Source organism: Limulus polyphemus, unplaced genomic scaffold (assembly GCF_000517525.1).
Source record: "Limulus polyphemus unplaced genomic scaffold, Limulus_polyphemus-2.1.2 Scaffold985, whole genome shotgun sequence".
Classification (NCBI taxonomy): Eukaryota; Metazoa; Arthropoda; class Merostomata; order Xiphosura; family Limulidae; genus Limulus; species Limulus polyphemus.
In genome coordinates, this window is record NW_013666595.1 from 109,340 (window position 1) to 126,953 (window position 17,614).

Consider the following 17,614-nt stretch of genomic DNA (forward strand, 5'->3'; position numbering starts at 1 on the left):
ACTTCCCACGGTGCCTTCCTATCGAATTCCTGTGGCTTCCTTTGTACTGGATCACTCCTATTACTGACATTCATATCTGGGATGTGACTTCTAACAGGACTGAAGATGTCTGCACTAGTGTTTAGCTGTGGGGTCTGGAAGGGGCTTGCCATTGTCTGGGGCTGATTAAGTCGATGGTTAATGTATCCTCCTTGTGTAAAAGACAATAAATTGTCCTTTAATGTATCTAATTCACATTTAAATTTACTAATGTTTTCCATTTGTACTTCTTGCCACTGTTGTTGTCTTTCCTGTAGTTGCTGCTAACTTTCCTGCTACTGTTGTAGTCTTTCTTCCTGTTTCCTTTCTTGTTCTAGTTGCCACTGCTGTAATCTCTCTTCTTGTTTCTTTTCTCGTTCTTCTTGTTTCTTTTCTTTTTCCTTCACAACTGCTGTAAGACTCTCAGGAACACCAATTTCATTGATGGTGAGATGGATCCATTGTTAGCATGCTCATTGGTTTAATTTTTGGCTCCTACATTCCTTCCTGTTGTTGATGGAGTCTCAAATTGCATCGGCTACTACAGAGGTTCATAGTTCTGCCCCTATTTGTGAGTCTCGGCCCCCGACAGTAGCCCCTAGGTACATTGGTATCCAGAATAGATTCCATCTGTATCCAAAGTTTCCACTGCTTAGTCAGATCGCCAGTGGCTTCAATGATTATTTTAAAACTTCAGGGGCTGTGGGGGCTTGATTTTAAGAATTGCTGGACATGTGGTGACTTTAACCACAGGCCCTTGAGCCACAATTAGTTCTTCAGTTTACATCTTCCCCACTATTATCCACCTAACCTGTAGAATTTCCATCTCCTGCAGTTCATTGGGATTTGGAACTTGGTTCTAGGGTTATCTGAATTTGGTTGGTCTAGGGGTAGTGAGATTCTTGTTAGTTCTTCAGAGTTTTTATACCTGTCACTTGTTGGGCCTATGCTGACAGGAGATTGGTACCCAGTCATCGATCTTCCTCGTCTGTATCAATGCCTAGATTCTCCAAGGTTCACAAGTTATTCATTCTTCAATCTGTGTTGATTTTTTTATTGGGATTGTAGATGTCTAACTTGGTTGTTATTGGCTCATATCTGCACTTTGCCTTAGCAGTGGAGTCCCTCATTTGTGGTGCACAAGGGTCAGGTACTGTGGTTTCAGGTTTGTCTTTTCAGATCTGCATCGGCTTCCCATGGATTCTGCCATATCGTATAATTTTTTTTCCCTTCATTCCATCATACTGTGCACACACCATTCCATGGACAACTGGTTAATACTGGCACCATCTCACAAATTGTTAGACCATGACATCCTGATTCTACTTTCAGATAGAACAAAGGCAAGCTTCCCTTTCAGGAGTAAGATGTCTATTCTTGCTCCAATTCAGTGTGTTACCAGTCTGGATGTTTTTTATTTTTCATCTCATCTCTCTCTCTCTTGGGCTCAGCTGTCTCCCATCTGGCTAAACACTATAGAATAGGATGCCAAACTCTTACTCACCTCTCCTTCTCCGACTGCACAATTGGTTCTTTCTTTTCTGGGAATGTGGGCATCAGTGGAATCCTTTGTGCTTTTGGTACAAGAACATAAGTGATCCTTTTGTTGGTCTTTAAATGACCAAGGATCATAAACATCAATTTTAATGGTTTCTTCAGTTTCTTTAGTTGGGATTATTCTTCGATCTTGAGAGATTGTTAAGTCGGGACACCACTATTATATGGGTTCCTCTACTGCCATCTCATTCAGATTTTCATCTCTTCAGGGATGGGGTGCATATAACAATAATCAGGAATTTCAAGAGTCAATGCATATGCACGATTGAAGAGGATTCTCTACACAGTGTTTATGTTCTTCTTGCTCTTCAACAGGCAATGCTTCATGGTCTGGGCTTACTAAGGGGTAAATCGTCAGGCTTCACACTGACTATTCCTTGGTGGTTTCTTATGTTTCTCATCAAGGAAGCACGTGGTCTAGGTCTTTTCAATTTTGGCTATTTCTTTATCAGAACCAGTCCCATCTTATCACCCTTCTAGCTTGACGGATGATGCCTGTGGTAGCAGGTCAATTGTCTCAATCTAACCAGATTCTCCTGACAGAATAGATGTAGCATCACAAGGTTCTGTTGGATTGGCTATTATTTTGCAACTCTGATTAGTGGGTTGGCCTCTCATAGGATCACTGAACTACTGGCAGTTTGGGCTTTGGTGATAGATGTATTTTGTCTCGATAGGACGGGATAACCACTCTAAGCCTTCTATCCACTTTATACAGTACCCAGGGTACAAAAGATGATTTGTTCAAACCTATTGTCAGATCCTGTTGATCACACCTGATTAACTGCTACACCCTAGTTTTTGTTTCTACAGTACCTTCTGATGTGTCCAAGTCTTCCACATTTTTTTGGACTCTCTTTGTGGAGGCAGCCATGATTTTATATGGTACACCCAGCTATCTAGTAGCTTAAGATTATGGCATAGAGGCTATGCTATCTTTCACAGAGCATTGGGGTTTAATTTCTAAGTTTGTCATGTATCTGTCTGAGTTTCTGCTTAGTCCAAAAGGCACTTTTATCAACAGTAATGACATGCATATCAGAAATGGTGTATTGAGACGAGGTTTAACCCTTTTCAATCAGTGGTGTCAGCCATAACTCATTTTTTTCTTACTTTGCTCTTTGACAGAGGTTTTTGTATCTTCCACAATCACCTTATTTATGGTGGCCTTGTTGACTACTGGTCGATTATCGCGACTATATATTTTTTGAGTCCTCAGTACTCTCCAGTTTCCTCACATCATTTTGGGTAAGTGGTCCCAAATGAACTTTTCAGTTACCTACCAGGTAGATTAAGATTACATTACGTATTCTTTCTCTACACCTGTTTGTGACCTGGCTCTTATAGGCCATGTATCCCCTTTACCTGCAGGTTTATTTTTAGTGGTTGCTGACCTACGGACATCACCAGTTGGAGTGATTTGCACTGTTTATCCACAGACCACTTTCTCATTCTTTCTACATCCTCAGATCTCTTTTTCTTACCCAAAACTCTGTCAGATGAGAAAGAGATTCAGTCCTTTTCTCTTGTTCATCTGATCACTATCTCTCTCCATGTCCAGACAGATTTCAATGTTGACCATGTTCAGTGAGGGTCTTTAAGGTTTTGTTGCCTGCACTAATATATTTAAAGATACTAGACAACACATTTAACTCTGGGCTCTCTTTGAAGGCAAGATATCTTTTCCAAGTCACATCTAATCCGATTTCACCTTTTTATGTCCTTAGTAGCCTGGTTTAATTTCCCACTGGAGGTCATTGTTTGGAATGGTATGTGGACCTCCCCCAATACCTTTATCTCACATTATTTGCCTTATCTGGCAGTTTCTACATTTGAGGGTTTTCGACTACTCCCTGCAGCTATCTTAATCACTTCTACTAGGTTATATAGAGGAGTGAGAATTTTCATTTCTACACCTGTCTCTCTACCTTTTATCAAACCAATTATGAACTAGTGTTTTTGCCTACCCTCTGTAGATATTTTAACCTCTTCTACTTTCTGGGTCCCTTACTCTGTTTTCACAGGATCATACTCTGTGGTGAGTGTTGCCCAGACAGGTGTGCTCTTATCGAACCAATTCCGCACTAGCAGCCACTGTTTCACTATACTTATTACCTGTTGCAACTGGTTCTATAGAAATGAGGTGTTCCATAAGACTACCTAGGAGCTCACCAGGTGGTATTACCATACTATGCTGGACTGCTACTCATGGACTATCATGACTAAAGCTAAAGGAGATCCTGCCCATCCCTGCCAGTCATCGGTTTGAATTAATTGGGATCGGTTTGCTTTTAAAAAGTTAAGGAACTTGGTTCACTATTGCATTGTTTCCAGAGTATTTTTCCTCAGGACTCCTCCAACATCACATGTTACCCCCCTCCTCCGGATTCTACTAGTGGAGCTAGGGTGTCCTTACCACACCCGGTTTTCAGTCACTGGGGTGGTGGACAGAGGCTTTTCCTCCAGTGCTAATGTGAATTCCTCCACTCTCAAAGAAGAGTTCAAAGTTGTGGCCCTTCCTACCCAGGTCCCTGGATGTTTTTTCCCATATGCCGGTAGGAGCATCACCAGCCTACACGTGAGCCTTCTCATAATACTGATTCAGATTTGATGCTCGGCTAACTGGTTGGGGTGATTATGGCCCTTCTCTTTGATCAATATTGGTTCCGTACATTGTTCATGGAAGGGAGACCACTATCTTCTGATAATTCAGAATGCAGAGTGATCCCATCCTATGTCCTAGGTTGAGCACAGTTGTTCTATGTCTTCTCCATAATTCCTGGGGCAAATGGAATGCCTTTCAGGTTTCTTAAGGTGGAGAAAAAGGTTCATACACTTCTGTGTTGCTTACTTTTTTTGTCATCTATCAGGTGATTTGGAATGCATCACTCTATGGCTAGAGGTTGGGGTTCAATCAGTAGGATATATATATATATGTGTAAAGTTGCAGTCTATTTGCCCTAGCCACCAATGTAGGATATAGGGACCAAAACCCCTTAGTTTGAACCCCGAGTAGTGGAACCTCGGCTGTCTGGTTGGAGCTGGTCTATAGTGATGATCACCCATGTACAATTCCACCTTTGATACAGGAACTAAGTTCAGAGTGAAGAGCATACCTGTTCTGGATGTAGTGTGGTTCCCCCACTACGTTACCACACACCCATAATCTATGCAGATGCATTCTGTATGGATAATGCTCTCACTGGCCCCTCCATCTTCAATTTAAGAAAATGTTAACTTTGTATTAGGAGACTTTATTTTTAAATGAATATAATTATGACACAATCTTTCAAAAGTATTGAAATTACTATCAAATGTGCAATACATTTTTTATCATTATCAGTATTTCGTACATCATGTCAATGAACTTTGAGCTGACAGTATTGTGCAATAAGTGCAACTATAGAATATTCAACCAAAGCTTGGGGAAAGATGTGTTATCTAAGTAGATTTGAATGTTATTTTTTAACCCCCTCTTAATTTGAGCTGAATATAGGTTGTAAGATTTAGAAAATGCAATGCATGTGTTTCCAAAGGAGAGGATTTTTGATGATAGTTTGAAAAACAGCAGTTTAATGTTCCAATATTTGGGCATTTAAAATACAGTAGGCTTATTTAAACTACTGAAAACTTATGAAGATTCAGCTTCAAAACAAGTTATATAATTAATGGAATGTATATCTAGTACTTCTGTCACCACATTTTGGAATTCAGTCAGTGTTGTATATTTATGCATTTAAATTTCCTTTAAAAGCATGTAATAGCCAGGTATTCTACTGTTTGTTAAACAGTCCATTCTATCTTTTATAGTTTACTATCGTAAAAGTTAAAGTGTAACTTCCCTTCAGCATTTTCACATTAGACTGCCATAATCATATCATATTTTTTCAAAACTATTATAAGGAGTGTGTGATAATCTGAACTGATTCAAGACCGTATCTTTAACAATATTACTAAAAATTGTTTATTTAAAAAGGGTAATAGGGTTTGTCAAAACGTACAGAAACAAGTTGATTCAAAATGCAAAGATTATATTTTCAAGCCTACAACTAGTGACTCTAAAAAAAGTAAACAAACAAGGCTGGAAATAGTGTAACATGTTTTTTAAATGATTTACAACTTATATTGGTGTAAATGGTAGTTAGACATGGTTCAAAGAGCAATAAAACAATAAAATTTAAGGATAAATCATGTATACTGTTAATAGTTTAAAGCTATTTATTATCAATGAAACTGGTTTCATGTTAGAATTTGAAATCTTTCTAAGAAAGAAAAAAAGGGAAATTTACATTTATTTCAATTTTTTTTATATTTTGGTGATTATGAAGTCGGTTAAGTTTACCTATCTTGTATAGAGTTATTGTAGAGAAAATAACAGATAAGATGTAAATTCTTACTGAAAACAATCATTTGAAATGTATTTGGGAAGTTTTAGAGATTTTGAAAATGAAATTTGAGATCTTTGATGTGAAGAAAAGTATTTTTATTATTGTTATGACAGCGGAAGTCACGTGATGCTGGGAGCATACATGGTGAATTTCTCGAATAATTGGGGAACTCTACGAATGTTGGAGATGCCTCTTTGTTAGTATATAAGCCTGGCAGACAAAAGCCAGGGGATGATAAAGCAAACAATAGTTACGGTGAATTTTGGGTAATTTACGATTCTGTTTCGAGCTAGTGTGTGTTTTGCACTCATAGAGAGCGAAGTTATGGAGATTGTAAATCGCTGTGATTTATAGCATGTATTATAAAAATTGTTAAGTTTAAACTGACGAGAATTGTACTGATTGTGGAATTACTGTGTACTAAAAATTTGTATCGAGAAAGAATAAAGTGGTTTAATCAAGAAAGGACTTGTATCGCTGAAGTTCCTCGGAAAGAATGTCTACTGGAAATTAACAAACAAGAATATATGTAACAATATAACATGAAAAATCATTTTGCACTTGAACTAGTAAAACAAAGACTTGATATATTTATGGTCAAATCTTTTTTTTTTTAGTTTATTAAAAATATGTCACTAAAAATCTGATTTTTTGTATCTGAAAGATATAATGTTTACTGAAAGTCTGCCCAATTTGTAAAGATACACATACTATATTAAAAATTAGTAGTATCAAAATTATCATGATATTAAATGAGTCCAAGCTGGTCGCTTGGTTGGTTATTTTGATCAAGCTTTTGTCAAGAGAGTTAAATGTTGTATTAGTAAATTCTGGTGCTTTGGCTTTTTCGAGTCTTAACTTTAGGGATTTGTTTTCATCAAAGTTGGTATTCTTTAGGACAACTGCAGCTTTCGTAAGGTAGACTTGTTACATAATCAGTCTTTCGTTGTTTAGAATTTGAATTCTTGGAACAAAGATGTTTTACATATTGTTGATGTTTAAAATTTGGGAGAAGGTGGGTGGAAATGTCAGAGGTAAATGCTTGGTTGAAATTAATTTTAATTATAAAAATGTAAGTTAAAAACAGGTAGACTTACCCAGTGAAATCGGGGAGACAATTGGAGAGTATCACAAGGAGTACTGGTTCCCTAAAAGTAAGGATATTTTGCAGGAAGGTGACAACCTGAACTAAAATAAATAAATAAAGTAATTGTTATGTATTGGATATATTTGTTAACCATTCCATAAGTGTTTGAGCTTGAGAAATTATTTGATTATATAACACCAAGAATGATAAAAAATCATGGGCTCACTTTATAAAATGAAATTTTTTGTATGGATTTGTTCAGCTGGGATTCTTACATATTACATGTACTTCTGCATCTGTCCTAGACAGAATTCCATCCTCTATGCTAGTGATGCCCTCTGGAAGTGGACAGAGGATGCTAGTTGGTGGCTGATGATGCATGCCCTTGCATAGCATTCAAGACATTAGAGATGAGATGCCTTTTCTCAATATGATGTATCATAACTCCAACCAGGATGGATATTATTTCATACCATTATTTGTTTTTCTTTAACATTCATTGGACTTTAATAGAGTTGTCAGGATCATCTTTTTGTCTGCTTAGGTCTTTTTGAATTTCTCTGGGTGCCCACCATGTAAACTAGTTTTGTGAATTGGCTGGCCCTTTTCAGAGTAGGAACATGTTCAGTCATCAGTTATTACCAATCCCCTCCTCTGAGAATCTCCTACTATAGGTATAGGATAATTCTTTGCTCTCTGACTCTAATGCTTTTTACTCCACCACTTGTGATGACAGCTGAGAATTTTTATGGCTTCATAGGTTCTGTTCTTACTGGCTGACCTTCATTTATACATATCTTATTAAAGACTGTCCAGGATGAGAAGAATCCTTTTTAATTGTTCTTGCATCCAATCTACTTGAGGCTGTTCTGCTCTTGTAGATTCTCCCACAACTCCAGTCCATTGAATTTTTCTCTGATTCTGGATTCTGCTAAAGCTCTGCATGACTACTTAATTATTTTTTTGTGGTCTGAGCCTTACTTTTTAGAACCAGTGTTCCTTATGAAAATTTCTGTCTCCTTCTTCTGTTTCAGTGTGAGTGTGTATTCTGGCTTTAAGTATTTCAGAAATGAGTCTGCCTAATTTGAAGTTTACATTTTTATCATTAAAATTAATTTAAAACAGGTAGTTACCTCCATACTACATTACCACCCATTTTCCCACAAGTGGGAGGAATATATTGTATCAACATGACTGCAAAATAAGTAATTTGACTTCTAAAGGGAAAGGAGGGCTTTTGTACATTCTCCTGACACACAAGGAAGGTGGGAGAGTGGAAAGTTTGGTTAAGTTGGCATATGCTCTGCCTTGCATCAAGGACATTCAGAATCTAAAGTAACTGAACAAGAAAAGGCGTATGGTATTTCAGAAGTAAATACCTTTTAAAGATTCATTTTTGTTCTAAAAATGTAAACTTTTAATGTTCTGCTTGTATAGCATCACGTGTCTTGCTTAATTTGGTCATTTTACTCTTTACAGTTTTCCAGAAATTGAGTTCTTTCATACACAAGAGATTCAAGTCATGATGGTCGATATCTTATTCTCATATGCTCGAGAGTACCCAGCTGTTTCTTATCGTCAGGTGAGTTGTTATTTCTAAGTCGGTAATCATGCCTCTTAATGTTATGTAACATTTTTAACTATTATGTGTTCATTTAAGTAAAATATTGTACTAAAATATTTTGGTTCTTATTGTATGAAAAGGCTTTCTCTTACTTTGTTAAGCCTGACAGTTATTTCTAAATAATATACTGTCTATTAATCTGTAGGAAACAATAAATGGGGTTACTATCATATGCTTTATCTCCATTGACCATGATTATAGTAAAATTGTAGCTTTTAAAAAGTGTCTTTAATTTTATAATTTGTAAATGTGTTCTATCCCATACATTTGATGCTATATAAAAATTGCATTCTTTCATTACCATATTTTAGGAAATTGTGTTTATCCATTAAATATGTAGTAAATCTTAAGCATATTTATTTTGAAGAGAAACTTCCTGTTCCAACATGATACCTTACCTCCTTTCACATAATAGCTTTTTCACAATTTGTGTTGCCCTCTATATGCACAATTTTTGCTTGCCCTAGCTTTGAAACTCTCAACTACACTCAAGTGATTACATGTGGTATAGCTGTGCTGCAGCATGCAAATAAGCATGTGACAACCATCCACCAATGGGACTGCAACACACCCTCCTGTTGCAGCTGATTCCCTCTATACTGTAGAGCACTATCATCATTTCTTGATTTGGCATTCCAGTGTGCAGTTGTATTTTTTTCTTGCAAATTTTTTTTTATTTTGTGCATTATCAATTGTTTTGTGACTTTTTTGACAACTTTGTTGTCCTCTTGGTTTTTTGATCACTTAATTTTTGTGGAATTTTTTTCCACAACATGAATTTTCAATTCATTGTCACCACAACAATTTCAGTTATGATTCTTGCCACAGTTGAACAACTTGCACAGTAGCTTCAGGCTCTACTATGTCTGGAAAGGAGGATTTGTCCTTGGTTTACCTTGATTTGGAATCAATTATATGCAGTCTGCCATGTCTCCTAATCGATGACAAGATATCCTGTTTCTGGCCAATCCTAATCATGATGAGGATGATATGGACAGCCTATTCCCATCTCCTTCCTGTGCAGTGCAGTCTTATGCTACTCCTTTAGATGTTCCACAACCTTCCTGTGCCTTCACAGACATGCTTTCCCAGGTATGTTGTCTTTTGTCTCTTTCCCCTGTGTCATATGATTCCTCCTCTTCTCGCCTCCACTCTGCCCCTTCCTTGATTCATTTAGTTTTCACTCCCTCATTTGATATTTGAATCCATTTCAGGCCCAGTTATTTTCGGGGGCAGCATGCCTCCTCCTTCATGTTTTTTGGACTCTGATACTTTGGCTTATCATCTGTACATTTTTCCTTTTTAGACTCTCAGGCATTTGAGTCTTTACTTCAAGCTTTGGGTTCTGATTTTGAAACTACATTAAGATTCTTCCAAGCCCCATTTTCACATATTTGTCTTACTATCACCACTGTACTTTATTATATTCCCTTCATACATCTATCTGAGGCTATTCACCATTCCCCTAAGAAGGTTTTGGAGAATACTTGTCTCATTCTTTTATCCTTGTTGGCATGCTTATCTTCTTCTGCCCTTTCCCCTCATACTTAGCATCTTTGTTGTTGGGATCTCCTTTAATGATGCATTTTTGTCACACATGTTTGTTTGTTGTTCCAAAAAAAGACATGGGATTGGCATCCTATCATCAACCTATTCAATAACAACTGCTTCATTGACCTCCCTTGGCTCATTGTGGAGTCTTTTCTCACACTTTGGTGGGCATTCACTTTGGGTGTCTGACTGATGAAGGTCAATGTCTCTGTTGCATACTTTCATACCCCTATCTCTCTAGCCTCCAGACATTACTTTGTTTTGTTCATGGAGGTCGAGTTTTCCAATTCTGTGGTCTACCTTTTAGACTGGCATTGGCACCTTATGTCTTTTGTTGTGTGGTCAGAGCCTTTGCCCACCATCTTTGCAACCAGAGTTTGTGGTTATATTACAACTTGGATGACTGGCTACTTTTAGCCCTGGTCCAACAAGCCTCTCTCACTCAGTCCCATTTCCTCCTCTGGGAGGCTGCTTTGGCGTAATGGCTAGTTGAGATTGTGAAGTCTTATCTCAACCCCACATGGTATCTGATCAATTTAAGGGTGTTTTTCAACACCCTCCTCAGCAGGGTCCTACCTTCTCCTTTTCATTTGCAGTTGATGGAACTCTTTGTTTTCAAAACCAAATCTTCTTTTTCTCTCCCTGCACATGAACTTCTATCTCTTTTGGGGACCTGGGTGTCCATGGAAGCATTTATACCCTGGGGTTATGCACACATGCATAGTCTTCAATAGGTGTTGTACAACCAATGGAATCTTGTTTGGGATCCATTGGATTCCATCCTCCTCCTCTCTTCTTCCCTTTAGGCTCATTTATCCTTGTGGCTTAACAGAGACAAGACCTTGTCTGGTGCTCCATTGCCTTCTCCCTGTCCCTAATTGCACCTGTTCACAGATGCTTCTCTCACAGGTATTATTGGGAAGTCCTGGGCCATTGGTAAGTGATCAGATCTTCCCCCACATCATACTCTTGGAACTTCTTGCTGTTTGTTGGGTGTTGGCTCATTTTGGTGCTATTTGGTAATCATCCCTTCCAACAATTTGACCATTGTCTTATACATCAATTATCAAGGGCACACCCATTCATGTTTACTTTATTTTTGAACATTGTATTTTGTTTCTGAGCCCAATCTCAGAAAATCTGCCTTCTGGTTTGTCACATCCTGGGTTCTCTGAATCTTGTAGCAGATTGATTATCTCGTCCCCACAAGATACTGCCCATGAAGTGGTCCCTCACTCCCCAAGCTTTTTATGTGGTTTTGTTTCCAGGTTGGTACTCCTTTTCTGGATGCAGTTGCCATTCATTTCAATTTCAAACTTCTCCTCTTCTGATCTTCAGTCCCACATCCTTTGGTTTTGTCTGTGGATGCCTTCGGTCAGGATTGGACCAACCTTTACCTTTATTCCTATCCTCTTATCTGTCTTTTCCCTCATGTTCTCTCCCTGATCCAAGCCACTTTGTGTTGACTCCTTCTCACTGCCCTGTTCTAGTCTGCTCAGCCATGATTTCTGATCCTGACCCTCCTATAGTCCTCCCCTCCATTACCTCTTCCTGTGTGCTGCACCCTTCTCTGACAACCTCAATCAGCTATGTGTGTCATCCTGTAATGGCCTCTCTAACTTCATGCGTTATGTTTGTTCAGTCCCTTATGAGGTGATCTGAACTTTCTGTGTAGCCTCCCTTTCCTATTCTGTCCCCTCTTCCTTGTTATCTGTTTACCAGAAAAAGTGGTGCATTTATGCTGTTTGATCTCTGTGCCATGGTTTATTGCCCAACTACCTTACTGTTCCTCACCTTTTGGAATTTTTTATCTTTCTATTTGATAATGGTTTTTGGTGTCCACTGTTGTAGGCTATAGAGTAGCCTTATCCAATACTTTCATTTTCCCCATTCAGGCAGCATTTTTCTCCTCTCCTCTCCTGTCTCTATTGTTCTGCTCATTTTGTCTTCTTCATCTATCCTAACCAACACCCCTTCTTGATTGGAGTCTCATTGTGTTTCTCCATGCCCTTACCCTTCCTCCATTTGAACCTTTGGTTATCTGCTTCGTGTTCCACCTTTCCTTAAAGACATATTTTGAACTCCTTTTTGCATGTGGACATTGTTAATTGGATATCTTCCCTCTTGATATCTCCCTTATCCTGTATCAGCATACCTATGTTCTCCATTATTTGGATTGTAGTTTTTCCCGAAGACTTCTGCTGCTGATGAAAGGGGACATCATCTTCACCCGTTTTTCTCTCCCATCTGTTTCGCATTTGTATTTTCATTCCGATCCAGGTCATCTTCTTTATTCTGTACATGCTCTCAGTTGTTACATCTCCTGCACTGTTTCCTTTTGTACTCTCTGTTCTGGCCTCTTTTAACCCATGAAATTACTCAACCTGGGATTTCTCTCCACTCACCCATACAGATTGGTTATGCCAACTTAGGTGGCTGTTTTATGCATCCTTGTCTGAGGATTCCCAATGGATTTTCCAGGTCTCCTCACACCAAACCCATCATCTTACCCTCTAGCCCACTACTTAAATCAATTGGCTGTCTCCTCTTCCTCTGGCTATCAATTACTGTTCATGACCATTTTCCACACTTTTTTGACTGTGAGTGGATAAGTTATTTTCTTTCTTACCGTTATAGTAGCCTTAATAGGTCTTCACATATGTGGTTGATAGGATCCCTCCTCCTGTTGCAGACTCGATGATAAGTGCTTCCAGGTTTTGGACTGGAGTTGACCCACCACATAGTATTCCTCTTCCTACCATTGCTCGGATGTTGGGTTACAGGGTGGCCTGTTGTTAGTCGTGTACGGAGTCTGCAGATGTGTGCCTGACCTGGGTTTTTCAAACAAAAGCTCATTTACTTTTCTGGTTCTTGGGCCTGAGATGAAAATGGTAGGGACCCTCCTCCTTCTGTAGACTGGATGACACATTCCTGACACTGTCTGGTTTTGAACTGGAGCTGATCCACTGATTACTATATGACACATCCTTACGACTCTACACCTTCTAGAATGTCCAATTATCTTTTGGATGTGCATTTTTTTTCTGCCCAATTTGGGACACATATCTTTACAATTGGGAAACATTATACCTGGTATAGATGGGGACGGTCTCTCACGTGTAACCCTTCCATTAGGGTATTACACTCCATTGCTTCTCTATGGGTGCCATCCAAAGAGGGCTCATCTAGGTAATTTTTGCCCAGGCCTTTCCACCATTTGAATGTAAGATTCTAGTTATTATGTCAGCAGAGGTAAGGTATTATGTTGGAAGATAAATTTTTTGAAAACTGAAAATGTATTTCCGATAGATTCCTCTTCTCCTACTTTCCATCCATCCTCCCCACTTCGGTTGCATCATTTTACCTAATATCAAAGGAGTCAGTTGTGTTAGTAAGGTGTGTCACACTCCTATTGTTGTAGGGTTTTCACATGCTCATTTGCACAGTACAGCACAGCTATAGCATGTGTAATCACGTGAAGGGAGATGGGAGCACCAAGGTTATTGGGAAGGGAAAATTGTGCATATAGAAGGCAGCACAAGTCAAGAAAAAGCTATTATGTGAGTGGAGGTATCTATCAGAAATACATTTTCAATGTAGGAAAATGTTAACTTTTGTGTACCTTTTTACACATACTAAATCTAGCTGGAGTGCCCATCTGTTGGAATGGTGAAATTAAAACCCATTTGTAACAAAGAATAGAAAATTGTGCTTCTGTTTTTTTTTCTTAATGTGATAAATATTAAAAATACAATAAAAATATGTAAAGGTACAAATACTGAAAAGAAAAAATATATTGTTTTCAATAATTCTATCAATATGAAATTAGATGAGGGGTCCAAACCCCCCACCCCATCCCACTCCCATCATGACCTTCCTCATGTTATCCTGTATCTCTATATCAAGTTGGGTTCTGATTTATCAAGAAATGTGGAAATATATATAAGGAATAAATGGTTGAAAGGTGTGAACAAACAGACACAAACTTATCTTTATACATTAGATATGAAAAACACTACTTTATGTTTAGAACAATGACTTAGACATGCCTGTTAGTCAGTGATCTGCCTGAAGAGTAGGATTGCTTAAACACAACTATTTACTTCATTAATTGCTGAAGGCAGGGTTAAATTTAGTTCATATGTCCATGTGGCTAATGAAAACTGTAGGTAGAACCTTTAATATCAAACTGTTATTCCACAGAATGGTGAAGGAAGAACTAAGTGATTTTTTAGAGATTCAGGAAATCCAGTTTGATAGAAGAAAATGATATTTAAATCATAATCTGCTCTCAGAACCACATTGAAAGGCTTTGAATACCATTTCAAGTTTTCCTATGAAGAATTATAAACTGCTAGAGATATTCAATGAAGACAGATTTTGCCTGATATTATGGTTCAATGCTTTGTACTTGTACATCAATATAGATCTGAATGAATTTTGTTTTCAAAGAGAATGTTATGGATATTGCCTTGTAGTTTAACATTATTTCAGAAATAACTAAATGTGTACTCCTGAAACCTAAAACAAGCAGATGGAAAAGAACATTGCAAAAAATTCTTCTATGGTACCTTCCAAAAAATAGAAAAACTTTTGAAAAGGAAAATTTTATTACTTCTATATCAATGTAATTTTTTTGTTTGCAGCAAATTAAATCTGTATATATATATATTTGCTTTATTGTTTAAGTACTAATTTATATATATATATTTATTTAAATGTAAATTCATGAGAGAGAAGAAAAAATATCATACCAATTGGAAAATAGTGATTTAAAAAATATTATAATATGCACAATAAAAAATAATTTCTAAAACTTATCGTAGGGAAATAATTGTAATTATTTATTGGAAAGTTCATATCTTGTATCGGTAGATTAATATAGTGGTAGTTTATCACATTCCCTATATAAGACCTGTTACTGTGTGGATTCCTTTAGAACCATTGAAGATCCAGATAGTAGCATGGAAGGATGTAGGATGGGAGGTATACTTATAATATTGGTTTGGCTTAGTATAGTAATACCTTATCATCTTTGTATTTATGTCAAAATGTTGGGGGCTGGAGTGCTAACTTCAAGAACAATTCTGCTGTCCCTTCCCATTCATGTAATGTGTTCTGTTATTTCTTGCTGCTTTTTATTTATTTTTCCTTGCGAGCAACAATCTTCCTACATCTGTCTGCAGAAAGCGAAAGGTGGTAAAGATGTGAGATGTTGTGGGCTAGAGAACACACATCTGCTCAATTTTTTTCTTCTTAATTATGGGAGGCTAGTGAAGTTGAGTTTAAACTGGATAGACGGTGTACCCCCAACACAATTTGCATCTTACTTCCGCCAGTACTTCTAAAAACCAGAGCACATTACATGATAACTCAATTTTTGATTTGTGTCCCAGTGTTGTATATTTGTATTGTGGCTGCAATTTTGTTTTTCTTCTCTGTGATGGATTTACATTTAGTTGTATTTCATCTAACGTTTGTGTATACTGTGTATGATTTGCACTATCCTTCCTTATGATGTATTTTCTTTAATTCTTAGCTTTTCTAAATAATATGTATAAATATATTTCCTTCAGAAATGAGAAGAATCAAAAACTTATAACTGTTTATATTTTGAGAGTTAACACAAACAGATATAGTAATGTAAAAAGAAATTAGTAAACTGATATACCAATTACATAGGTATTTGTATTTAATTGTAGTGTGTTACATAGTGATAAAAATATATATGCAGTGAATGATGATAAATTTCACTTTGATTTTTAAGTTAATTCATCCAAGTACTATTTTCAAGTTAATGTATTTGTTGTCATTAAAGACGATACGTGTATGAGATAACAAATTCTATTTTTATTTGGTTTTTGTTTATTGTTCATTTATTACTCCTACTGTTGTTTAGATTAACTATGAATTTTTAGTTACATAAAAACTATGTACATATTATGAAACTGACACCAGCTTTCCTAGTGGTGATGTACAGGTATTTTTAATGTTGCAAAAGATTATTTAAACTTATGACCATGTGAGATGTACTCTCGTGACCTAACAGAGTGAATAATACCTTGCCATAAGCTTCATAAGCTGAGTCACAAGATAATGAAAACAAGTTATTGCTGTTTGACACTCAATATTGTTATTAATATATAAAGATGATTTTGGAATATTTTTTTGGGGGGGGGGGAATTATATTTTTCCTTCTTCTGGTTCTATTTCCTGATTTCATTATTTGAAATAATTAATATTGATATTTATATTTCATTGCTCATTAATATTAGTATCCAGTCCTAGCCAGGCATGTATTTGTTAAAGTGCTAACTTTTATTCCAAGTGTTTTTACAGTTTGATAAATTGTTTATTTTTGTTGTTAAACCCTGGTTGTAGTGGTGTGTTATTTTAGTCTGTTACAAGAGACATAGATATCTAACATTTTAACATATATTACTGCATAGTTTCTTTATAAAGAAAACAAATTGTTTAGTTTTGTTGTTAAACCCTGGTTGTAGTGGTGTGTTATTTTAGTCTGTTACAAGAGACATAGATATCTAACATTTTAACATATATTACTGCATAGTTTCTTTATAAAGAAAACAAGTTGTTTAGTTTTAAGATCACATAAAATAATTTTACAGTGTTTAATTATTCATTTTATAACATTTGTTCAACATCCTCTGACACTTTTTTTTTATAATTTTACTTTATTAAATTGTTCTTGATATTTAAGCACATACTTTGAATTTAAAAAAGTCTTGAAAGTGTGTATGCATTGCCTTTTCAAAGGGTTTGTCTCAGAAGTTGGCTAATGTTATTCCACTTTTTCTAGGGAGGTAATAAATATTAGCCTTACATTAATGATTGGAGAAGTTTTTAAACGTTTTATAAGATATGCTTTGCAAAGTCATTTTACAAAGTGTAAAATTTTGTTAGAAAGTCAACATGGTTTCAGTAGGGGAAAATCATGTGTAAATGATTTTTTGTAGAGGTTGCTGCTTATGTAGATGAGGATAAGGATGTGAATTTAGGTATCTTGATTTTCAGCAAACATTTTACAGTGTGCCACATATATTGCTTGTTAAAAACATTATTTCTATAGGGGTAGGGGATAAGTTGGATCATTGGATAGAAAAGTGGCTCAATGGAAGAATGCAAAGGGCTGTTTTAAATGGAGTTCAGTCAATTTGAATTAATGTTATAAGTGGGATACCTCAAGACTCAGTGTTAGGACATTTGCTCTTTTTTATTTACATCAGTGATATTGATGAAGAATTGGTAAATATATTTCTTATAAATATGCTGATAATATTAAGGTCTTGAGTGTTGCGATGGATGTTAATGCTGCTTTATCCCTTTTGAGACGGGTCATGGATGAAAGGCCATGTCATCTTGTTTGTT

At 36.6% G+C, this 17,614-nt stretch overlaps 1 protein-coding gene across 6 annotated transcripts in view; it reads left to right on the forward strand.

Annotated features, from left to right (window-relative positions):
- Positions 1–17,614, forward strand: part of LOC106461555 (TBC1 domain family member 5-like) — a 259,839-nt gene that overhangs the window by 86,572 nt on the left and 155,653 nt on the right. For all 6 annotated transcript variants that reach the window (XM_013921391.2, XM_022388548.1, XM_022388545.1 and 3 more), the window contains one exon: positions 8,530–8,632. In XM_013921391.2, coding sequence (XP_013776845.1) covers positions 8,530–8,632 — 103 coding nt within the window. The remainder of the gene's footprint in view (positions 1–8,529; positions 8,633–17,614) is intronic.